Source organism: Panthera uncia (genome assembly GCF_023721935.1).
Source record: "Panthera uncia isolate 11264 chromosome D3 unlocalized genomic scaffold, Puncia_PCG_1.0 HiC_scaffold_8, whole genome shotgun sequence".
NCBI classification, from domain to species: Eukaryota; Metazoa; Chordata; class Mammalia; order Carnivora; family Felidae; genus Panthera; species Panthera uncia.
This window is the reverse complement of record NW_026057586.1, coordinates 13,149,691-13,175,256: the sequence shown is the minus strand read 5'-3', so window position 1 is coordinate 13,175,256 and position 25,566 is coordinate 13,149,691. Positions and strand designations below refer to the sequence as shown.

The 25,566-nt window shown below is 45.2% G+C and overlaps 1 protein-coding gene and 1 long non-coding RNA gene across 3 annotated transcripts; one reads left to right on the top strand and one right to left on the bottom strand.

The window, feature by feature from the left end:
- Positions 1–297: 297 nt before the first annotated feature.
- Positions 298–24,543, top strand: SERPINB5 (serpin family B member 5). The gene is made up of 7 exons (XM_049619759.1): positions 298–414; positions 7,976–8,150; positions 12,007–12,144; positions 14,929–15,046; positions 17,497–17,639; positions 20,284–20,451; positions 23,311–24,543. Exons 2-7 carry the CDS (start codon positions 7,983–7,985, stop codon positions 23,701–23,703), a joined length of 1,128 nt encoding a protein of 375 aa, XP_049475716.1. The 5' UTR covers positions 298–414; positions 7,976–7,982; the 3' UTR covers positions 23,704–24,543.
- Positions 9,172–9,949, bottom strand: LOC125914476 (uncharacterized). 2 transcript variants are annotated; one of them, XR_007455317.1, is made up of 2 exons: positions 9,530–9,949; positions 9,172–9,364 (listed from the first exon to the last, which is right to left on the bottom strand). It is a non-coding gene; the product is annotated as an uncharacterized LOC125914476 (long non-coding RNA). The 2 variants fall into 2 exon arrangements; XR_007455316.1 differs by having other exon boundaries at positions 9,680–9,949.
- Positions 24,544–25,566: the final 1,023 nt, after the last annotated feature.

The window sequence follows — 25,566 nt, the reverse complement described above, 5'->3', positions numbered from 1 at the left end:
GAAGTCTGAATCATTACGACCGTCACATATTCCTTCTATTTCATATCATATTTCACCTTCCGGTCCCACGTGGCCTATCAGGGTTGCCCTGATGAATGTATGTACATATTTAGCCCAAGGCAGGATCCACCGAAGCCCTTCCTGCCCGAGCATGTTGGAGGCCTTTGGAGGCTGTGCAGACAACAGCAACTTCAACCTGAATCATTTTTTTTTCCAGTCATGGACCTGCTGCCAAGAGGCATGAGTAAGAGCCGGGAGCGCAGGCTGGGAGTGGTCACAGAGGGAGTGGTGCCTGCTCAGGGGAGCCAGCCCTGCCTCTGCCCCACAGAGGGTTGCTCCTACATCAAGGTCCTTGGGAGGCTCTCGTGTTCCTTTTCCCTTGCTGTGCGTTTTCCGGGATAACTGTGACTCCAGGTGAGCAAAGCGCGGGAGCAGGGCGATTTTTCAGGGAGATTCTTGAAACGCAATAATTATTTGAGCTGTTTCAAGATGGTGGAGTCGGTCGCCATGATGGTTACTGTCAAGGATAGGCTGTGGGCTGTAGTGTCGCCACGTGGGCGGCACTTTGAGCTCTGGGTCCTTCGGGAACCAGGAATGCCAGGTAGGGAGCAAGATCACATCCAACTGTGAAGACGTAACCTGGCTAGGGGGTTCGGGTGGTGGTGGGGGGGCGGGCAGCGCAACAGTGATTCCCGGAGGAGAAAGTATTCCTGAGGACATCTTCAGCCGTGCCTGGGAATTCAGAATGGATTTTGTGACACTAATTTCAGGAAGGGCCAGGTGCTGAAAACCGGAGAGACTTCGAAGGCGTTTGAGAGTCTGGCCCACCTTCCTGGTTGGGTGAGAGTTCAGTTTTGGAACCACTCTTCTTTTTGACAATTTAATGCAACCAGTCACTGTTCACTTTACTAGCAACCACATTCTTCCGGGCGGAGACTATTCTCCCTCCCTGTTTATGGGTTTCAGGACAGTTGAAACAATTTACATATTTCAAATATATGTTCTTTTTTTTTTTTTTAACGTTTCTTTATTTTTGAGAGGGAGAGAGAGAGAGAGCATGTGCGTGTGAGAGCAGGGGAGGGGCAGAGAGAGGGAGGGACAGAGAGAATCCTAAGTAGGCTCCATGGAGCCTGACACAGGGCTCAAACCCACGACCATGAGATCATGACTTGAGCCGAAATCAAGAGTCGGGCGTTTCACTGACTGAGCCACCCAGGCGTCCCTCCAGTGTGTGTTCTTTCAAATGGGCTGGTTCATGGTTTCTTCCTGATACACACTATGGTTTTTGTGGTTTCTTTAAGTGTATCATACTAAAGATCAATTTAACAAGCCAGGCTGTTCAGTTGGCTCGTGATCAGATTACACACGATTTTGCGGAGCTGAGGGGTTTAGCCAGACCACAGCTCGGCCCTTTGCTTGTGGATGAGGAGTGGAGGTTCGCAGAGGCGAAGCGGTGTCCGCAGTCACGCGACTTCTAAGTGGGGAGATGAAGTAGATTGCAGGCCTTCAAACTCATAGCTTGTAGACTTTTCCACGACTCCACAGGCACCCTTAACTTTTTCACCCCAACGTCACCAAAGAGGTTTCGAATAGAATCAGGTGTGTCCCAAATCTCAGTCCTCACCAGTCTGTGCAAGTTGGGTGGGTTCCTTGACGGGTGGAGAGATGGCAGCCGGCCCGAAGAAAGGCATTGTCCAGATGACTCAGCCGGTTTATTTCTTCGCTTCCTAATGCTTTCAATTCTGTCCCTTCGATCCCTCTGCTTGACTTTGAAAGTATGCAGTCAGAGCAATTTTGGTCATTCTGGTGTGGCAAGCCTGACTCTAGTGTTAAGCAGCAGTGGGAAGGCTCAGGGGTCAAGATCAGGCTTCCAAACAGAGTATCTGAGCACAGCAGCACCCCTGCCACCGGCAATCAAGCCATTGGCCTTATTACTAATAGCTGCGTTCTCCTTTCCTGCTAACGAAGCACTTTTCACATGCATCTACTCATTTCATGACTTTGTTTAATCCTCATGATAACTCTTTCACCCTGCAGAAGCTGCAAGAACTCCTATTTTCTTAATCCGGCTCTGACTTTTTCTTCTCGGGAGTGCAGACAGCAGAGACTGGGGTTTTAGGCATTCTCCACTGTAGTTATTATTATTAGAGGCAAGGTTTCTCAACACATTGCCTAGGGACTGGCTATACTGAATACTTAGAGGTTTTTTATTCACCACATTTTTCTTCATCTGTAAACTGAGGCAGGCTAGGCTAAATGATTTCCACAATAACCTGACACAGTGAAAAGTTAGTTGGTAAGGAATGAAAAAGCTTATGTACATAGCTGTGTGTGTGTGTGTGTGTGTGTGCGTGTGTGTGTGTGTGCACATGCATTTGTGCATAGAAGAATGGGTCTGTTGGTAGAGTGAACTTATCTGGTTCAAATACAGCATGTTTGAGAGGGAAAGGGGCACTCTTGCTAATGTTAGGACAACACAGATAAACCAGGACTGTCCCAGGCAAAACGGGACATATGGTCGACCTGCCCATAAGGTCTTTATCTCAGCCAGATGGTCAACAGATGAAAAGTTTGAGGACCATTGGCTTAGATGCATTAAAAACTTTAGGAATCTTGGGGTGCCTGGGTGGCTCAGTCGGCTATTAAGTGTCTGACTTGGGCTCAGGTTGTGATCTCACGGGTTGTGGGTTCAAACCCCGTGTTGGTCTCTGTGCCGACAGCTCAGATCCCCAGAGCCTGCTTCAAATTCTGTCTCCATCGTCTTTGCTCCTCCCCCGCTCATGTTCTGTCTCTCTGTCTCCCTGTCTCTCTCAAAAATGAATAAACATTAACAAAAATTTAAAAAAAGAACCTTTAGGAATCTTTATGCAGGGGCCAGTGACCAGCTCTAGGTCTAGAGAACTGAGCTCAGTGACCCAGCTTACATCCTAGTACATGTGCCTGCTCTCATTTGGGAGTCACCTGCACTCTCTGAATTGGGTCTGTTCTCTCCAGCACACACTTTTGCATGACTATCTCCTACTTATCCTTTAGGACCCGTCTTTGGTGGGACTTACTTGGATGGAACTGATTCTGAGGAGACCTCGCTGAGATGTTTCTTTTTAAAAAAAATTTTTTTTTTAACGTTTATTTATTTTTGAGACAGAGGGAGACAGAGCATGAACGAGGGAGGGTCAGAGAGAGGGAGACACAGAATCCGAAACAGGCTCCAGGCTCTGAGCTGTCAGCACAGAGCCTGACGCGGGGCTCGAACTCACAGACTGCGAGATCGTGACCTGAGCCGAAGTCGGCTGCTTAACTGACGGAGCCATCCAGGCGCCCCTCACTGAGATTTTTCTATGAGTGAACTGCCTCTCCCGAAGTACTTGTGCCCCCCACAAGTAACTTGTGCCCCCGTCCAAACACTAATCACACTATCACACGTGTGAGGCCACACGACAGCTCCTCAGAGGCAGGAACCAAGTGTGTATTCCCCTGTGGTTCCTTAATGTCTAGCTCAGTGCCTGACACAAATTAGGTGCTCAGGCCATACTTATCAGATGAGAGCAATATCAGATTAATAGCTTGCGATGTAAATAGCCGAGAGAGAACAAGAACTTCTTCAAAAACGGGAAACAAAGTTTTGTGTTGATTTAAAACAATATGCAAAGTCTCTCGGTATCTCTAAAGGGGTAATTCAGGATGTGTAGAATTTTTGGAGCTCCGAAGACACGCGAGAGAACACATACCAGCCAAGACACGATTATGATGAGGTGTGGTCGGGAGTACCCGGCTGGCAGCTGGTGGAAATGAAAGTCTGGTTTTGCCACTTTCACCTCCCTGTGTGGGTGGCCTGGGACAATCACTTCATCTCTGCCCACTTCACTTTCCTCACTGGGACATGAACAGGAGGAGCCAGACTAGATCCATTCCAAGATCTGGCTCCACTTTCAAGGTTTACGATTTTAGGACATAACGCAAACAGCGGGCGACTTTGCAATACGTTCTTACAAGTTTTTGTTTGTTGCGTCTGTACTTGTGCCTTACGTTTCCATCTCACTTTTCTCTGGTTAAAATAAAAGTGCCTTTGAAACATTTAAGTGACTAAAACATGTAGCGTTTCCTACGTTGGAGCTGTAATGGAAATTCTTTTTTGTTATAATTGTCAGAGGGTTTTCATGAAAAGGACAGAAGTTCTCTCTGTGACCAAGTGAAAAGTAAAACAAATAAAAAAAAACCTGCAGTGATTTTTCGCACTCTGAACACAGGTCATTAGGCATGTACAATTATGATGGAGGACTTGCTAACCTCTACTCTTGGACCCATAATTTGTATAGCATTAGCTGCACAAAATGGCCCGTGTAGGACCGGATGCATTTTCCTGGGCTTGTATTGCTACGTTGCTGGGATTTTTTTTGCATGCTTTGTCTTGCAGCACCTTGAGGTGGCGATGGGCTGTGGCCAAAGTCATCCCTTGGAACCACCTCAGACCAGATCGGCTTTAAGTGTTTTTAGGTCTGCCGGTATTAATCACCAAGCAGGTGATGAGGTCTGCCATGCGATATCTGGTGGATTACTTGGTTGGTGATTGCTTGCCTCTACACAGATTTCCGTGTGCACCCATTTTCTGCTTCCTTCGTCAGGCATCCAACAATATTGTTATCTCTAGGACCTCAGATATTAAGGCCGTAGGACCTTCCCTGACTCGTGGGAGAATTTTCTGAGAAAGGAGTCAGTCAGCACACAGATAAGAAGGCACACCTGTTTGGACGCCTACACTGAGGACTTTCATGCAAAGGAACAGACTCTTGAAAGGGAGGGTCTGCCCCTGTCGGGAAAGCATCAGCTGATAGACGTGTACTGATTTACATTTTCCATCAGGGACTGGAAATCCAAGCCTTGAATTGCAACACAGTGTTAACTGGATTGTGTAATCAGCTGTCCTAAAAACCACCATTATCTTGTATCGCATGGAACCATTTAGACTAAATTTACCTTCAGATGCTTTAAAGGATGAATGAAGAGTGCTTCACTTGAACAATGTGGTAAAATGAACATTTCCTTACCCTTTGATCCGCTTCTAGGTGTTTGCAGTCAGAATTCCCTGAGCGGATTACTCCAAGGCCTTGAATACACAGAGGAAATCAAACTTTAAAAGTAAAGTTTGTATCGATTACGCAAAATTATTCTAATTTCTCTTCTTGAAGGGTAGGAAGTACATGCTGGGAAGGACTACTGATGTTTGTTCAAGCAGAGTTGGTATGTTTTCATCTTATTATTGATGTGATCAGGCCTCAAGTTGTAAAAGCTTCGAGAAGTTTGCAGTGGCTTGGGTTTTAGGCCTCTCTCTTTGGTGAAGAAATAGCTCATATAGGCATCTTTATTTGATGGAGAAATGACTCATGTTGAATTTTAGTCGTTGATGAACTCAGCCCCATCCGTGTTAAATTTGCTGTTGGAGAAAGCCAGACTTCAAGTCCTGAAAGTCTGTTACAGAGATCCCCCAAACCTTTTGTGAAGTTTCTTTTAATTTCTTCGTGGTGGACGTACTGGTCAAAACACCCTGTGTGCTTCCATTTCTGTCTCATTGCCCTCCGTACCCTTGATGTTGGGCGGCTTTGCCTGGGAGTGCACAGTCATCCCGAGCAGATCCCCCCCCAGAGAGAGGAGAAGGTCTCGGGCCCCAAAGAAATGTAAGATTTAAGGTTACCTTGTGGTAGGTTTTCAGAACAATGACCTAAGTTCACTTAGCTGTTCTTATTGGGAACATAAAACAAAGGAGGAAGAAGTCATTGGAGATGACCAGCGAGCATGAATGGGTCAACAGAACATTCTTTTTGGTGATGGATTTGCTTTTATAGACTCTGAGATACATTATAACCTTCTCGAATCCATCTTGCACACAAGCCACATGTCCCATAAAAGGCGGATTCCTATCCTGGGCTCAGGCAGGGGCTGAAGAGTCTATGTAGCCCAGTTCTGTTCAAGAAAGTGTTATGCCCTGACTCCTTCAGTTAGGTGCCTTCAGGCTTGGTCAGTAATGACTGGATTGAACAGAAAGGTCGACCTTTTCTTAGAATAACAGTTCTCAAACTTTTCAATTCCAAGATGGCTTTGACCTCTTAAAAATTACCAAGGATCCCAAAGAGTTGTTTTTCTTTTCTTTTCCTTTCTTTTTTTTTTTTTTTTGATGTCAATTATATCTATTGGTATTGACCAAATCAGAAATTAAAACTGGAGAAATTTTAAAATAGTTACTCATTTATTGAAGATACCAATCACGTGACCCTTACATATTAACACGAATAACCTATTTCTATGAAAAACCACTGTTTTCTAAAGGAAAAGAGGTGCAGAAAGAAAAGTAACACTGTCTCTTCATTTCCTCAAATCTCTTTAATATTTGGTTTAATAGAAGACACATCACGCAGCCTCTGGAAACTCTGCTGCATATTTGTGACAGATTGACAATGGAAAGACAAACAATGTCTAAAAACTTTTATGACGTTAAAAAAATCTCCGTGCCCCTCGAGGGGCTCGACCTCGACTCCGAGATCAAGAGTTGCATTCCCCACCGACGGAGCCAGCCAGGTGCCCCTGAAAGTGGTTTTGACCTCACGGACCCACTGAAAGGGTCTCAGGGACTTAGAGAACCTACAGGAGAATAAGAGTCCTCAGACAGGACTAGGTGCCCACTTGCTGTTGTCTCCAATTCCCCGGGCCCCGTATTTTTAGCTGAACCCACCTTCTCTCTCTTTTCGTTAACTCCTATATGATTTGTCACACCGCTCGCACGGCACGGGCAGCCGCACATTCCCCTTACTTGCCTACGTATCTGCCCCCAGAGATGGCAGGCTCAGAAGAGGAGGGACTCAGTTGATCCTTCTAATACTTTGTGTAGTGTCTTCCACACTGTAGGTGTGTACTAACAACAAAAACATTAACAGCTGTATTTATTAACTATTGCTGTGTTCTAGGTGGCCTACTAAGGCATGACTGACTGTATGAGTCTCCTAGAGCTGTTATGACTAAGTACCACCAATTGCGTGGCTTAAACCAATAGAAATTTATTCTCCCACCGTCGGGAGGGGCCTGAAATCAAGGTACCCGCGGGGCCCTGCTCTCTCTGCAAGCCGTAGGGGAGAGTCTGTTCCACGTTTTTCTCTTAGGCTCTGGTGTTGCCAGTGATCTTTGGTGTTCCTTGGCTTGTAGAAATGCCAGTTCACTCTCTACCTCTGTTGTCATGCGGCCTTCCCCATGGGTGCATTCACACCATCTTCCCTTTGTGCACGTCTGTCTCAGTGTCTTTTCTCCTGTTTTTACAAGGACCTTGGTCATATTGGATTAGGGCCACCCTCACGACCTCAACATATCCTTTAGGGAGACACTATTCAACCTGTAACACTTACTAAATATTAAATTGAACCATACCAAACTGCTCTGATTTTTTGATTTATTTTTGAGAGAGGGAGAGAGAGAGCCAGTGGATGAGGGGAGGAGAGAGAGGGGGAGAGAGGATCTAAAGTAGGCTCTGTGCTGGCCGCAGAGATCCCAATGCGGGGCTCGAACTCACAAACTGTGAGATCGTGACCTGAGCCAAAGTTGGAGGCTCAACCGACTGAACCACACGGGTGCCCTTAAGACCGACTGATTTTGATCAGTGCCGTCAACTGTTCCGTCCACCTGCTGAGGAAGAGGTGTGCAGGCTCCTGAGGATGGCCTTTGTGGCCGAGTAGGCCTGAATCTGGAGATTCTGGGCAGAGCTGGACACACAGAGGATCCCATATGCTGGACTGTTCAGACCTTAGGACATTTTCCCAGAAGTTTCTTCACCATTGGCTTTTCAGATTGCATTTACTGAAAGTTCCTTCCTCTCTTCTACCCAAGACCGTTACTTTGTTTGAATAGAATCCCGTTGCATTGGCAGACTGCCATTGAGAACACCTGAAAGACGCTTTAGAAATAACCTCATCCTTGTCCTTGTCCTTTGCTGCAGGCCCACAATGGACGCTCTACAACTGGCAAATTCGGCTTTTGCAGTTGACCTGTTCAAACAACTGTGTGAAAAGGAGCCAGCGGGCAATGTCCTCTTCTCTCCGATCTGTCTCTCCACCTCTCTGTCACTTGCTCAAGTAGGCACCAAAGGTGACACAGCAAATGAAATTGGACAGGTAAGCTCCATACCTTGTTTCTGCTTTCGGTGGGAACAGACTTACCAGAACACAGAGGCGGTGCCTCGGGAAAATGAATGGGGGCTCTTGGAGAAAATTCCTCAGGATTGAGAGATATGCCATTTCTCGCATCGTCTTAATCTATCTTTAAGTGTGTCGTTAATCTGTCCTGCGACCCACATTTACAAGTACCATGTTGTGATGGACAACCTGGGGACCTGCTTGCTAGGCAATCACAATATTTACACTAACGAGTAGCCTTTGGCGAGTCTATCTGATACTTTGTGAAAATCATTCAAGATGGTGTTTGTTAAATGTGACACTGCAGATACCCCGTCCAGTGCGTGTTTATTTATGGCATCATGCTTTATTTCAAGATGCAGGCTCAACTTCATTCTACTCTGTGATATATTCTACCCTATAATATGTCCATATCAGATAAATCGATCTGTGCTTATGTTGGTATAGAAATAACTTAAAATTTTTTCTGCCTTCAAGTAACAGGGATAAAGAAGCAGATGCGTCGTGCTTACTTACGTTCCAGAATACTCCCCGGGGCTTGAGTATCCTATTTAAGAAGAATGCAATGAACTGATGTCGACCCTCCCCCACATATGCATATAGTTATATGTATATGTGCGTGTATTTTCTTTTTTTGTTGTTGTTTGAGTTTCTTTTTGGCTATGGCTGACCATCCAGTTTTGTAAAATTCTTAGACCTCCAAATGGAGTGATCTTCTCTATCTTGCTACGTTTCATATTTGCTCACTTACCTTTATTTTAGGTTATCATTCTTTTCAACTGTTATATAATTGACATACAACATATTCGTTCTAGATGTACCATATAATGACTTGATATCTGCACATATTGGAAATGATCGCCACGATAAGTCTAGTTGACATCTCTCACTCTACATTGTTACAAATTCTTTTTTTTTTCTTGTAGGAGAACTTTTGAGATCTACTCCCTCAGCAACTTTCAAGTATATAATACAGTGTTATTAACTACAGTCCTCATGCTGTACATTACATTCCCATGAATTATTTATTTTATGCCTGGAAGTTTTGTCCCCTTTTGGATCGTAGGTGGTTGTGCTCCTAATTCCATTCCGTTATCTTCTTAGGTTGATGGTTTTATGTTCAGTAGAATCTTCTCTTCCATCAACTCACAAGCATTTCAAAACTAGGGACCTCTTCTTATATCCATAAATCCCTACAAAGTAAGACCCACAAAGTATTATTTTGGTCAGGATGAACAATTTACACTTGAAATTGAGTGAGGCTTGGAAAAGAAACTTCAGTTGTGGAGAAAAGCTGTCTCTCTCTTCTCCGTCCTTGGTTCCTCACCCCCTACCCCTCCATTCCTACCCCCTTTTACCTTCCTTGTCTCCCACTAGAGAAGGGATGGTAAAGAGACCTTCCTGGTGGTGGGTCTGCTCTTAGTAATAATAATAAAGCTCTTTTCAGTACCTACAATGGTTCCCCCAGTAATGGTGACCTGGGTTCTTTAATTTTTTGGTCTTTTTACCTGTCATTAGGCAGGAGAGCTATGTACTGCCTTGGATCAGACATCTAACCCTGCAGTACTGAGGCTTTGTGAGTCACAGGCACAATATGCCCATTTAGTGACATTACCTAGGGTGTGGTGTCAGGGCAGTTATTATGACTTAAGAGTCAGGAGAGAATCACCTTATGCAGACATCGTTTTGGGGCACCATGAAACACAAGAGCTGCTGGGCTATCGGTTGGAATGAAAGAAAAGTTAGGAACAAAATAGAAGGGGACTTCTTCCAGAAGATAGCATCATGGTTTTAAGTAGCTTAGAATATAACTGTAAGAATAACTACTAACTGACTAGAGAAACAAAGGCAAGAGACACGTAGCTTAAATTAAATTTCCTTACAGCTTGCAGCCCACTGATACCTGAAACCTCCAGAGTGTGACCTTCCTCAGGGACTCATGGCTGCCTCAATGTTTATATGTCATTAAAAGCTAAAAGTAACTTTATCTTAATGGCACCTAAGCCCCACAAGGTCCTGAAAGCCTTGCTTCAAAATCCTTAGAAACTTACTTTATCTCTATTCTCCTTCCCACCACGAACTTAAAAGTATACAATCAGTCCTTCACAACCCCAGTGCAGCTCTTTCTCCCCACAAGTCCTGTCCCTGTGCTATATTAAAATTACCTTTTTGCACCAAAAATGTCTCAAGAATTCTTAGCCATTTGCTCATGAACCCCACTTCCTAATTTCATCATTAAGGTTTCTTTTCTTTTCTTTTAAAATTATTTTTATTTATTTATTTATTTATTTATTAAAAAAAATTTTTTTAATGTTTATTCATTTTTGAGAGACAGAGAGAGACAGAGCATGAGTGGGGAAGGGGCAGAGAGAGAGGGAGACGCAGAATCCCAAGCAGGCTCCAGGCTCTGAGCTGCCAGCACAGAGACCGATGCGGGGCTCGAACTCACAAACTGTGAGATCATGACCTGAGCCGAAGTCGGGCGCTCAACCGACTGAGCCACCCAGGCGCCCCTTTTAAATTATTTTTAAATGTTTATTTATTTTGAGAGACAGAGTATAAGCGGGGAGGGACAGAGAGACAGGGAGACAGTGAATCCACAGCAGGCTCCAGGTTCCGAGCTGTCACCACAGAGCTGGACGTGGGGCTCGAACTCACGAACCGTGGATCGTGACCTGAGCCGAAGTCAGAAGGTTAACCGACTGAGCCACCCGGGCGCCCCTCATCGTTAAGGTTCCGATATGATGTTTTAGATGGTTTCCATATAATGTCTGCAATGATCATAGCAACGCCAAAAAGTAGGTATTCTCAGTCCATTTTACAGAGGGGAAAGGGGAGCTCTGAAGGGCTGGGCAAGATCACGTTTCTGGCGGGTACAGGCTGGGATTCCAAGGCAAGGGTGTCTGACTGTAGCCCACCCAGGGCAGCCACCACTTGTGCTGACCCTACCCCCAGTGATGCAGCAGCTCACGGTTAGAGCGACTTGTTGGAGCAACTGATGGGGTCACATAGACCTTGCTAGAGACCCTCTATCCCCGAATCTGATATCTGCCTGGTGATGGTCTCTCTTGGTGTTAATCTCTCTTTGCTTGCATCTAAACTAGATAGAAGGGGGGCACATGGGTGGCTTGGTTGCTTGAGTGTCTGACTCTTGATTTCAGTTCAGGTCACGATCTTGCCGTTTGCGGGTTCGAACCCCATGTAGGACTCTGCACTGACAGCGCTGAATCCCTGCTTGGGATCCTCTCTCCCCCTCTCTCTGCCCCTCCCCAACTTGTGTGTACATGCGCGTGTGCTCTCTCTCTCTTTCAAAAATAAATACATAAATACATAAATACGTAAATATCAAAAAAGTAATAAATAAATTGGATAGAAATTATACCCCAGCTTCACTCTTTCCCATGTTTAGAAAGGCCTTGGTCTGAGCCTCAGAGGCATCGTTTTGAGCAAAGGGCAAAATCCCCCCAATAGTTGAGTAAAGAGAAGAGTATCATTATGGCAGTGTTTCTCAGCTGGGGACGGTTCCTCTCCCTCTCATCCCAGGGACATCTGGCAAGGCCCGCAGACATTTTTGGTGTCACAAATGGAGGAAGGAGTGCTACTGGCAGTTAGTGTGCCGCTAAGCATCCTACAGTACCCAGGACTGCACCCCCACACACCCCCAAGAATTATCCCGCCCCAGATGTCAATGACACTCAGGGCGAGAAGCCTTGCTTTAATGAGGACAGTTGAGCAGGAAGATACTGCTCCCCCGAGGCGGCTGACCATGGTCCTGTATCCATTGCAGCGGGAAGAGACAAAGCTTCGTGGATGATGGGTTGTTTTCTCTTCACAGGTCCTTCATTTTGGAAACATCAAAGATGTACCCTTTGGATTTCAAACAGTGACATCGGATGTGAACAAACTTAGTTCCTTTTACTCCCTGAAACTGATCAAACGACTCTACGTAGACAAATCTCTGAATCCTTCTACAGTAAGTGGGTTAAAGCAATTCGCACCATTCGACTCTTTACCAGGAGTGGCATTTTCACGCGGTTACACCCACCACTTTGTTTTCAGCGAAATCCACTTCTAAGATGCTCATTGATGATTTGAAGCTTGTTAAAATAAATCAGTCCTGGTGGGGAGTGTGGGGTCTCTTGATCAGATGGGGGGCGCCAAGTGTGGTGTGGCCCAATCGGATAGAGGGTGGCGGGGGTGGGGGTGGGGGTGGGGGTGGGGGGTGGGGAGGGCCCTGAGACAGAACAAAGGAGATAGAAGTTTATTGATACACCGCCAGGAGGGGCAGACAGGACAGCCAGGGAGAGACTGTGTGCCCTGAGAAAGTAGTGGGGGGCTTAGTTAAGGGGGGAGGTGAGGGGGTAAGGGAATGTATGGAATTCTCCTTTTTTAATATCTGTGACCATTGGGTCAGCTAAGGTTCTCCTTAAACAGCAGGGCAAATGACCTGGATGAACATTTTGAGTTCTCTAAAGTTCTCCGCCTCATCTGTTTCTGCATACAATATTCTCTTAATGTTTCCCAAATCAATGAGAAAAATAACAACTGTATGAATTAATAGTTTTCATCCATCACAAATTGGTTTTGTTTGCTTTATTTGGCTGGCCGCGTGGGTATCTGTACAAGGTAGCTCTAGGTATTTACTTTAGCTGTTTCTTGAAGGAATCATATAAAGTATACTGTAGTATCCTTAAATTTGATCCCAGAGTATATCACAATATTTTTCAAGTCTGTATTTGAAACACGTAGCCAGCATTCTAGACTACCACATAGACGTTCTTTCTCTAACAATAAAGAACTGATTCGGTTTGTGGTTGCCTGGTGAAAACTGCAAGCTCTCCAAATCTAAAAGGTAGACTGCCAGTTAAATAGCTTACCATAGTTTTACTAATTGCTACTGTAGCTGTCTTTCTGGTTGAGATCTTTTGAGGATATCCATCACTAGATATTGTTGTGACTTTATTCTTAAAAAAATTTTTTTTAATGTTTATTCATTTTTTTGAGAGGGAGAGAGAGAGACAGAGCACGAGTCGGGGAGGGGCAGAGAGAGAGGGAGACACAGAATCTGAAGCAGGCTCCAAGCTCTGAGCTGAGCTGTCAGCCCAGAGCCTGACTCGGGGCTCAAACTCGTGAACCATGAGATCACGAGCTGAGCCGAAGTCAATGCTTGACCCACTGAGCCACCCAGGCGCCCCATGTTGTAACTTTATTCTTATTGCTTGAAGACATATATACACAGCCTTCTTTTCTGCTAACAATCACCCACAGAATTAAAAAAAAAAAAAATACTGAGATGTGAGCTGGGGTCCGAGCATGGAAAGTTTTTTGAAAGCTCCCCAGGTGGTCCTTAGGGAGATGCTGAATACATTTTGTGCCAGCAGTGAGGACAGTGGAGGTGTCTTTATCTTGGTGAGGCTCTGATGTTTTGGGGTGGCCCCAGTTCTCTCAGTCAACGGCAACACGCAGTCCCAAGGTTGGGTTGTAGTTCACAGATGCAAAGTGGCTGAGGCTGTCGCTGCTGTGAAGAAATTCAAGGGGCCCCCTGTGCTTAGGACGTTTAATCAGATATGTTTCATTTGGTTGAACTTCCGTTCAACATTTTGAATTATTTCAACCAAACTTGAGTTTGGAGTTGAAAGAGATTTTTTCAAAGCCGGTTTAAAGACATTTTTGAAGTTTAAAGAAATTTTTTCCATCCTTCTGTTGGGTGTACATCACTTGCAAATGCACCAATAATAGAACAAAGGAGCGCGTGGCCTGAGGGGGGCTGCCTGCCTCAGAACTACCTGGATGTTTGTGAAAAGTGCTAATTCCTGGCCTCAGATCACTCAACAGGGATGGGTCTTGGGGTTTGGCATTTTTAACAATAGAACCCCTGCCGCGTTCACTACGGAGCCGTGTTTCAAACTTAAATGTGAGAAGAGTCCCCCGGGAATCTTGTTAAAATGCACATTCTGGTTCAGTAGGTCTGGGGTGGGGCTTGAGAGCCTGCATTTCTTTTTTTTTTTTTTTTTTTATTTTTTTTTTTTCTTTTTTTTTTTTTTGGGAGAGGGACAGAGTGGGGGGGGGGGAGGGGCAGAGAGAGAGGGAGACACAGAATCTGAAGCAGCCTCCAGGCTCTGGTCTGTCAGCAGAGAGTCCCATGCGGGGTTCAAACCCTGGAACCTTGAGATCATGACCTGAACCAAAGTCAGATGTTTAATCAACTGAGCCACCCAGGCGCCCCAAGAATTTGCATTTCTATTAAGATCCCAGGTGATGCTGTGGCTCTTGGTCCTTGAGTTCCACTTTCAGTAGCAAGAAATCTCTAGAGTTGGTATGAATTTCAGTGAGTAAGAGTTTTCTGCTCACAGAGTTCTCTTTTCTGTACATTTCTCCTGTTCTAAGATATCTATCTATATCTATATCTATATCTATATCTATATAATATGCCCTTTAATGTTTCTAAGTTGGAATTCATATTATAACTCTCGTGTAGTGTAATGTTTCTTTCTTTCCTCCAAAGCTGCTACTACACTGAGAGAGGCATTTAATAATAGCTATTGTCTTAGAATTGAAGAAATGAAACACTTTGTACGAAAGGCATTTCATTGATTTCCACACGAAGCCTCCATTTATAGTATTTACAGATGCTGAAAGGGTATCCACCCACCCGGACATTTTACAAACCCCAATTTAGTTGGAATCGTGGAAGGGCACGATGGTTTGGCTGCAGAGTTCAGGTATTTTGTGATTTTATGAGCTGGACGTTTTTCAGGAGTTCATCAGCTCTACAAAGAGACCCTACGCGAAGGAAATGGAAACCGTTGACTTCAAAGATAAATTGGAAGAGACGAAAAGTCAGATCAACCAGTCCGTCAAGGACCTCACCGACGGCAAGTATCTTTTACTTACTTGGACACCGCCTTCTCTTGACTCTTTCTGCTAAGCAGAGGACTGAACATGTGGAGGCTTCCTTGGATGCTTTCGGTAGACAGGCTAAATTCTTGCCCTTGAAATGCCAGACATGTCAACCACCTGACTCCTGGGCGTGTCGACACCCTCGTCATCTAAGGCTTGGCAGGAATTCCTGGTGCTTCAGTTCTGGTCCACTTTGCTGTGCTCCCCAGGGAGCTGCTGGCTGGTCCTCCTGGAGCCCCAGCCCTGCCTCCAACAGAGCGTGGCTTTGGGCCACTCACTGGCCAGTTTCTCGATGCGGAGACGAAGGGCTTGGGCTTTAACTTAATCCCTGCGGCCACCTTCGGCTCAAAAATTCTGCAAATTTTTTGAAGGAAAAAAGGACAAAAGCTCCTAGGCAATCAAACACACGTCCAGAAAAAACAAAACAAAGCGAACTGAGGAGGAAACTCGTCCTCAGATCCACCACTCCCAGTGCTGGTCTGCCCTCTGCTAGCCTCAGGGTCTCTTCCGCAGTATCTGCCTGGTCCTGCCCCTGGCTCAGTGCTCTCCTCCTGCACCGACCCTCCCCCCCCCCCCCCCCCCCCCACCTCCATGGTGAGTCGTCCTCCCCGGATAGGAATTGGAGCTGGGATGAGTCTGAGTGCCTGTCAGTGTCCATGTGTCCCTTCCCGGGGACATGTTTGTGTTGTGTTGTACATGCTTCCTGTAGGAATGGCCAGAGGGGTCCTGTCGTGCCGCTGACTCAGGAATGACAGGTTCCACGCTGTAACTGCAGAGTGAGGCCATGGAGAGAACGTGGTCTCAGAGTCATGTAAGACCCAGGTTCAAATCCAGGTTCAAATCCAGACACTGCCGCTTTGCACTGAGTTACTTGGCTAGAGAACCTCAGTTTACTGAACTGTAAAATGGGGCATATGTTACTTGGTTAATTTTTACACGGTTGTTGTGAGAATCAGGTTAGATAATAGAGGTTAACGAATAATACAAGATAGCGAAGGTAATATATGGTAGCCATAGCTATGCGTGGACACACGTGCATATTCATACATATATATATGTCCTTGAAATGACCTTTTCATTGCCTTCATATGTAAAGAAAAAACAGGTATAAGTAACACCAGGCTGCGCACAATTTAAAAATTTATAAGCAAAAGCAGCTCCGTTTAAATCGCTGTGTGATTGTTTTGCTTCTAGAATTGCCATATAATTGTATTTTGCTCCCCAAGGGCCTTTAAAAGACCTTCACAAATTTAAGGTTTTTATGGGAGAAGGTAGCTTAGTGAAAAGTCCTCTGAGTTTAGAATCAGAAATTCGAGGTTTCGGTTGAAATGACCACCTGCTGGCTCCCCTTCTTCTCTGGTCTTTAAGTTCCTTCCTTGACACGATTACAGATTCGGCACATCATGTGATGTTGGCGGGACTGGAAATGCGGGGCTCCTTATTAAAAAAGGTATTACGCATTTTAAGGTGGTGACAGGGGAGCATGAAGCCAGTACAGGGCCCTGCACACACACCGCCACAGGTCCACGAAGCGGGTCCTGAGCGGAGAGGTGACAATCCGAGGGATTAGGTCAGTGAGAATCCCTTGCAAAACATGTCAGTACTATTCAAATGTGAGGACTTTGCTCTATCAAGGCATTATCACCACTGAACTGTTGTGGCTGTTGGGAGCTTGATCTCTGTGGTAATTACAGTGCCGACCTTGACACGAACAGGTGTCTGCAGCAATGTAATCTTTGGGTGGGGGAGGGGAGGGTGCCAAGCTGTTTGGCCAAGAGTGCAGCTTGGTTCTGTGCGGATCTGCTTTCCAGCTGCGGGCACGAGGAAGGCTGCTTGGCCTTTCCGAGTCCCAGGTTCCTCAAGTATAAAATGCGGCGGAAGATCCTGGCCTTACAGGATCATTGTGAGGGAACACACGTGAAAAGGCTAAAATTACACTCGTGCATTTTCATCCCAGAGCACAGGCTTTGCAGTCCAAAAGACTCATTTGAATCCCGAATCCCTCCTTGCTCATGTGTCATCTTGGGCAAGTGACTTAACAGCAAGTCTCAGCGTCCTCATCTGTAAAATGGGGAGAAATACACGATATCGTGCATAGGAAATCTCTAGCACACTGCCCCACACAAGGCATTCAAAAGGGGTAGCTCGTGTTTTTCTTCTTCCTGTTCTTCCTGTTCTTCTCCCTCCCTTCCTCTCTGCTTTCTGCCCGCCCCACCCCTGCTGCCAGATCTCTTCGGTAAGTCTTCTCGAAACAGGATGAAAGGAGAGGAAGGAACCCTTGTGAAGCATTCCGGGCCATCGATCGAACCTTGCATGGGTGGCTCCAGCCGTGACAAATACCCAGGGAGCGGATGCGGTGTGGATCCCAGATGTGGTGTTGAAGAATAACCCTGTGCAATCTGTGGTTTCCTACAATTGTTTGCAGGCCGCTTTGAGAACATTTTGTCTGACAGCAGTGTCAGTGACCAGACCCAAATCCTTGTGGTTAATGCTGCCTACTTCGTTGGAAAGTGGATGAAGAAATTTCCTGAATCCGAAACCAGAGAATGCCCTTTCAGAATCAACAAGGTACGTAAGGCCGCGTGTCAAAGGCTCCCAAGTACAGATCTGAAAAATTATGGAAAATTGAGGCATAGGAGGTAGTGTGCCTTTCCTGAGACCAATGGTTGGGAGGGGAGGGGTGGGCAAAGAACCATAATCCCCTCTTGTAATAGTCAGTGAGCACGCCCCCACTGCACCCAGAGGTGTAGTTTTTATATTTAAGAAAGTGTTCATGGGCGGAAGGGAGGGGGAGTGCGGGGGACTCCTTTACTGTCATTAAATCATAAAACTGGGAGGTGTCAGATCCTGGAGACTCAGACTCTAGAAGAGTTCACCCAAGATTTGAAATGTCACTGATTTTTCAGCGTGGCCTCTAACCAAGCAGGAAAACACTGCTCCAGGCTACGTGGGGATACGCCCTCCTTTTGAATGCGGACTTTTCCTTTGTTTCCGTTGCATTACTTTTGTCAGCCTCTGAACTTTTTCACAGGTTTTACTAAATAAACCTTTTCTCCTGTCCCATGATGTCTTCTTTAAGAGTAGACTAAATTGAGGAAGTTATATTATGAAAGGTGTAAATAGTGCCTGTTCGGACAAGGTGAACACACACACACACGTTTTTTGGAAGAGTCTGTATTTAGTCATGTGTTCAGAAGATACGTCTCTCGATTTATATTCTAGAAAACGGAATTATTGTATCCATCTTCGGTGCTGATAAATGAAATAGACGACTGTATTTGGTGGCCACAACTATATGCAAATTCAGATGACTAGCCATCTAACTTGATGGAGAGTTTTAGACAAATCTAGAGCATCTTTAAGAGAAATAAATGGAAGCATTAGCAGTAAATTTCAAAAGTAGTGTGCTTTTCTATCCTAATTCTATTTCTGGTTGTACCTAGAATGGAAGTCTTTAATTATTTATTGACCAAATATTTAGTGAGCAACTACTACGTGATGGGATATATCAAGATCATAAGACATGGTTTCTGCTTTGATTGTAGTCTAGTTAGGGTGAGGGGTGTGTGTGTGTGGGAAACAGTCACATAAACAAACATTTCTAACCATGCGACAAGTATTGAAATAGAGGTATTACAAAAACTAAAATTAGTACAGTCTAGCTCTGCTGAGAGGTGTTGGGGGAAATTCAGTTTACTGTTTGAAGATCCCAGATATAAGTTTTACTGAAATATTATCTTCCAGGCCTGATATGAAGTTTAAAATCTCCCCTAAAAGAGATCCAGTTAACAGGCAAATATCCTGAGGGAGGTATAGATCGAAATAATAAGCTACAGTAATTTACTGTCAGTCTCTTACTCTTTAGTATGAACTAATTTTCCTTCAGAGAATCAGTCATGTCAGTAGCAGAGACACAGTCAGATATCAGTGGGGACAGAGAGAAGGAAGGGCCTGGGATGCTGCCCAGAGAGAAAAACCTGGGCACCAAGACCCTTTTGGAGGAGTGTGGAATGCATTGGAACTAGAAGCGACTTAAGAGATAATTTGGTTACTTAATAGTCTCATTTAAGAAATTATGAAATATTTTAAACATGTAGAGTATTCTAGAAAATAATAAAACAAACTCCAATGTACTCAACAGTCAGCTTTGCCAATCTTTATATTTTTCTGTATTTATTTTAGATCTTTAAATTTTTTTTAACGTTTATTTATTATTGAGAGACACGGAGACCCAGAGCGTGAGCAGGGGTGGGACAGAGAAAGAGGGAGGCACAGAATCCAAAGCAGGCTCCAGGCTCCGAGCTGTCAGCACAGAGCCCCATGTGGGGCTCGAACTCACAAACCTCGAGATCGTGACCTGAGCCGAAGTCAAAGTCGGACGCTTAACCGACTGAGCCACCCAGGCGCCTCTATTTCAGATCTTTTAAAGAAAAAAAAAAAATACAGCAACAATAGCACTTCCCCTGGGTAGCCCCTCCTTCCCTGTCTCAAGGTTCCTCCCCAGAGGTAACGACCATTCTGAAATGTCCAATTCCCTCCTGCTACTGACAAGGAAACTGAGGTCCAAGAAGTGAAGTGATTCCCTTAAGATCACACCATCTGTTTATGTCACATTTGAGACTGAAACCCCAGGTTCTTATCTTAAATCCAGACTTCTTCACAGCTCAGATCAGAGTAGGCGGCCGTACAGGGAGAGGGGGATTAGAAACAAAGGAGAACAGAGGACCAAACAAATGTGATTTGTGTCTTGCTGTGTGCTGAGTGTTCCCTCATATGTATTCGATCAGCAAACGCTGCCTAAGTAGCTATGTGGTTTGCCCTCGAATTTATTTTCAAGTCCACTCCACCAGGAATAAAGAGCTGGCAATTATGAGCATCTATAAAGACTAAGTCAAAGTCTGCCTCTGTTTTCAGTCTTACTGTCTTATTTTCAATGTTTTGTATAAGTGCCGTATTACGTATAGTTCCCGAAATATATTGGAATGATAAGGCATGTGAATGGCTTTTCAGAGGAAGTCATTGCTCGTCCGGGGACAGTCGGTGATGGTCTGGGTCCAGTACAGTTGGGATCCCAGTGGATGGATGATTACACCACAATGGTCTGAAACTATAACAAGAACAAACGTGCGTGTGTGCGTGTGCGTGCGGGTGTGTGTATTTATGCTTGTGTGAATCGAAAAGCAAGTGATCCGAATTTCTTCTCCTCTTACAGACAGAGACCAAACCGGTGCAGATGATGAATATGGACGCCACGTTCTGTATGGGCAACATTGATGGTATTAATTGTAAGGTCATAGAGCTTCCCTTTCAAAACAAACACCTCAGCCTGCTTATTCTGCTCCCCAAGGATATGGAGGATGAGTCCACGGGCCTGGAGAAGGTGAGGAGGGAGGCGGGTGTTCAACACAAAGGTGCCACCCGCTGTGACAAGGAGCCATGTGGAGGGCACTGCGTGTGGCTGTGACGTTGCCCTGCCTTACACATCACTTGCTCGGTCGTCTCCAAGGGTTTCGTGGTCCTTTCTGGGCCTTTGTCTTTCATACGAAAACGGCCAGCATGTATTTGGCACTCGTGACGAGCCAGGAGCTGTGAGGTCCCCACGTACGCATTCTCCTCGACTTCTTGGGACAGGCCTATCTATTTATTAGAAGCTGTCACGGTGCTCTTGTTGACTGAGGGACCTGAGGCACAGCAGGGGAGGTGACAAGTCTGTGGTCACCTAACTCATCGGTGGCACGTAGAATCAGAATTGGAGCCCAGGAAGTTGGAATCTGTGTTCTTAATCTAGCCCCGAGTGCCTATTATTAGCATCTTGCGTTAGTGTGGTGCATCTGTTACAACCGATGAACCAGTTGTCCACACATTATTCATAAAGTCTGCAGCCTGCTTTAGGGTGCACTTTGTGTTGTACCTTCTATGGGTCCGGAAAAGCTCTTTTAATGCGTACACCCAGAGGAGATTTTATTATGCTTCATCCTTTATGGAGGTTATTAGAGGCATGAGGTGTAGATAGCAGGAGAGGTTCATCTCCTTGTGAAGGATGCTTTTGCTCCCCCTCCGCTCTGGCAGCCCCATCCAGCCACCCAGGGCCACCTGCTCCCCCCTCGGCCCCGTTTTCCCAGCTCCCTAGCTCCCCTCCACCGGGGCCTCGGCCCTCGGCCAGGGAGAAGGACAGGCTCGTTGAGGACCCCAGAGGTCACCTGCTTCATTTCCAGTCATGCCTCGGTTACGCCCTGGCTTTCCAGGGAGTGGTCTCAGTCCATGTCCGTCCTACCTGCTGCTTTAATGGTCATTACGCTTTATCCATCACTGGCCTTCGTTACTCTTTTTCCTTCATGTTTGTTTGTTTATTTATTTATTTATTTAGAGCTCGAGCAGGGGAGGGGCAGAGAGAGAGGGAGACAGAGAATCCCAAGCCCTGATGTGGGGCTGAAACCCATGATCAAACCGTGAGATCGTGACCTGAGCCAAAACCAAGAGTCGGATGCTTAAGGGACTGAGCCACCCAGGCGTCCCTGGCCTTCATTATTCTTTTATTCACATTCACTGTGCATTTTCTTTTTCACTCCACTCCATGCCCTATCTCCTCTTCTCTCGCTGTTGTTATTCAGCTGTTTTACACTTTACCTTACTTACGTGAAAGACCCTCATACCATTTTTTTTTTTTCTGATTAAAGTACAGAATGGGAGAAACCGAACTTTTGAGCCTCAGAGAAATTCAAGAACACGCTTTGTGTTCTTCTCCAGGGGCCACCATAATAAGTACCACAAACTGAGTAGCTTAAACAAGAATCTATTCTCTCACAGTTCCAGAGGCTAGAAATCTGAGCTCAGGTGTTGGTTCCTGCTGAGGGTTGTGAAGGAGACTCTGTTCTATGCCTCCCCCCTTAGCTTCTAGAGATTGGCCGCCAATCTTTGGTGTCCCTTGGCTTATACATGTGTCACTTCAATCTCTGCCTCTGTCTTCACGTGGCTTCCTCCCTGTATGCGTGTGTATCTGTGTCCAAAATTTTCCTTTTTATAAGGACACTGGTCATATTAAGTCAGGGCCCATCCTAATGACTTCGTCTTAAGTAATGACACCTACAAGGATTCTGTTTCCCCGTAAGGTCACATTCTAAGGCACCGTGGGTTAAGACTTCAATATAAAAATTTAGTTTTTTGCAGGGAGGGGGCACAATTTGACCCATAACACATATATAATGGAGGAGGGGAAAAAACTTTTTTCCCCCCTTCTGACTAGTCTTTTTGAATTATGAATGAATATTCTTCCCTCTCTTCGTTCTTAGATAATAAATGGACAAGAGAATATACCTTTTGGCTGAAAAATTCTAGTTATGGCAATCTTTCGGTTCTAATAATGTGCCATAAATAAAAACAGTAGTCATTGAAAACCAGATTATCATAGATGAACAAGAGAATCCAACAGTACCTTCCCCCACTAAACACAAAACAAACAGACTTGTGACCAGTCTGTGACCTTGCCATGTTACTGATTTTTATGAGTTTCATGTGAATAACTTCAGTGCAGGATTGTCCCATGATAATACGGTCAAGGTACTACCATTCTCAGTTGTATTCTTGTTTCTTCTCCAGCCAGTGAGGGGTTGGGAGGGCAAGGAGCAATTTCAGATTTGCTCAGTGAAGAATTTTGTGACTCAACCATTTCACGTGTCATGGCATAGCTCTCATTTTTAAAATAACCAACTGAAAGGGATGCATTCATCACCCCCGGTCTTAGAGAATGACCATAGACAGCTTAACAAAGAGTAACTCATTTTACAAAGAGTAACTTTGGATTTGATTTGAGTTACTTTTGATGCCAGGCCAAGTACCCGAATATTCTGGATTTCCTAGAGGAGAAATTAAAACAAGCATTCAAGCAATAGTATGTATAAAAGCCCTCCTAGTTTTATGTTTATTTTACTCTTATTTATGCAACATCATCGGCCACACATCCATTTCTACTCTATGACTCGAAAGAAACAGCCTGAGACATTTCAGGGCAAGGGGACTGTGGTCGGAGCATGGCGGGGAGGAGAGCAGTGCTGGGTGGCTGGGTGCATCTTTGAGACGAGAAACCAGTCCCACACCCAGACCGCAGGGTTGATTCCATTTTCGGTGGTCCGAGGGCACTGCTTCAGCACTGGACTCACGATGGCACTTTCTGTTGCCAATCAAGCTGGATCTTTCACATCTGGGAATAAAAAAATAATTTCCTTTCCCTTTGGTCCTTCAGGTTGAACAACAACTCAACTCAGAGACGCTCTTGCAGTGGACTAATCCCAGCACCATGGCCAATGCCAAAGTCAAACTCTCCATTCCAAAATTTAAGGTGGAAAAGATTGTTGATCCCAAAGCTAGTCTGGAAAATCTAGGGCTGAAAAATATCTTTAATGAGAATACATCTGATTTCTCTGGAATGTCAGAGACCAAGGGAGTGGCCCTCTCCAATGTTGTTCACAGAGTGTGCTTAGAAATAACTGAAGATGGTGGGGATTCCATGGAGGTGCCGGGGTCACGAATCCTGCAACACAAGGATGAATTCAATGCTGACCACCCATTTATTTACATCGTCAGGCACAACAAAACGCGAAACATCATTTTCTTTGGCAAGTTCTGTTCCCCTTAAGTGGCAAAAGCCCAGGTTAAGTCCCACCTGACTTTTCTGTAAACTCTGCATCCAAAGAAACACTTTCTAAATACAATAAATTGTTAATATTGCTGGATCTGGAAGCTGCTGGTACTTGACCTGTGTAGCCCTCATACCAACAGACCCTTCTTTTCCAATTCTTTGTTTTGTTCTCCCTTCACCTCCTCCCCATAAGACGCAATGCTTTTAATGAAAAGGAGTTACTGTGGAGGAAATATATGTATTCATTATTTGTCAAATTATCTCAGGTTGTTGGCAGGAATACAGACTTTCACAAAGAAAATCCCCGGAAGGGGGATCTGGAGGATTTTAGAGCTTTACCTTCCTTCACTGGGATCAGAATTCTGGGAACACCAGAATGTTCCAGACATTCTTACTTCCCCGAAAGACTAAAGAAACTGGTACACGGGATCCACAAAACTTTCCTAGCCCTGCTGGAACTTGGGCACACGTTCAGGCTACTGTCGGTCCACAGCTCCTTATGCTAAATGGTGGTACCGGTGTTTTCCTCAAACTCTGACTTTTTGGGATTTTAGAAAGCTAACCTGTTGCACATACTATGTGTTTCGGAACTCCACTGATAGAGTCTGGGACAGCACCCTATAAATCAACACCTTAATATCTTTGCCACAACCCATACATATTCACACAAGCTGGGTAGACAGACTCTGAGCAGCCCGTAAGTACCAGGTTTTGCCACCAAATGAGTGTGCCAGCAGCTTATGAAGACTGTGTTTTCAGAACTTTTGGAAATTTTGGAGTGTTGGAGAAGGGATTGCAGACCTGTAGCAGCTGAAGCGCAGCACCTCGGTGGGGAGGCAGGATTTTACTAAAAGCCCACTTTCACTTTAAGCAGGACACCCACCCAGTCGCTTGGTTGGTGGTTAGACCAGTGACTGGCAGTGAACGCTGAGTTGACAAGGTCTTGGGTGTCTGACAACCGGGGGCCTCAAACCCGAGGGGACTTTTAAGGGAGCCAATGAGAGAGTAAGGAACTTTTCCGTTTGTCCGATGTGATAGTGGGAAGGGGAAAGGAGTTAATGCCTTTGGGAAACCTTTGGGAAACAGAACTAAAGCAACTCAGTGCTCTCACTGCCGTGACATGCATGTTTCCAGACTGTGGCTTTAGTTACTGTGGATGGCTAGTCAGTAACTTCCATGAACGTAATTTGGGAAGGTGGCCTGTCTAGTAATCTATGCTGCAAATACACGGATTAATTCACTGGCAAGGAGGGCGCATTTACTGAAGGTTTCATGATATTCCTTTGCTCATCTCTTCTCTGGCATTCGTTGTAACTATGTTCAACTTTCTTCTTGCTCCGAAGGTTCAATATTTAATTTCTTGGATGCTATGGACAATAAAATATTATGGAACTGCGTGTCTTGTTTCTTCCATGACATCAAGTTTCCTATTTTGAAATAGACCGAAGCCAGCGTTTACAAAAGCATTCCTGTATGTGAGTGCTTTTTGAGGGGGCCGATGTAGAATAAAAAGGAATAAGAATAATTACTGTCCTTATTCCTTGTCTTCCTTTCTTCCTGCCCACCAAGCTTGCTTCCTGCCCCCATTCCCTTTCATCGTGGGGGGGTGGGTGGGTGTGGGGTTAGGGTTAGGGTTAACTCCCTCTTCAGCCAGAGGAGATCTGGGATGCATTTCCGCGGCATGAAAGTGTGCAATGACATGAGAGGCACTCGGGAACAGGACACAGAGCTTTTCTCCTGAAGTTTGTACTGAAGGCCCAGCCCCAAATCTAATTTTATTTTTTTCTCTCTCTTTTTTTAATGTCTATTTATTTATTTTGAGAGAGAGAGAGAGAGAGATCTGAGAGCGCTCACGTGCAT

What these genes read in the sequence shown, in the direction of transcription:
- SERPINB5 (XM_049619759.1), top strand. Translation starts at nt 7,983, where the DNA reads ATGGACGCTCTACAACTGGCAAATTCGGCTTTTGCAGTTGACCTGTTC. An exon ending in CAGCAAATGAAATTGGACAG is followed by an intron (nt 8,151 to 12,006) that starts GTAAGCTCCATA and finishes TTCTCTTCACAG; the next exon opens with GTCCTTCATTTTGGAAACAT. An exon ending in AATCTCTGAATCCTTCTACA is followed by an intron (nt 12,145 to 14,928) that starts GTAAGTGGGTTA and finishes GACGTTTTTCAG; the next exon opens with GAGTTCATCAGCTCTACAAA.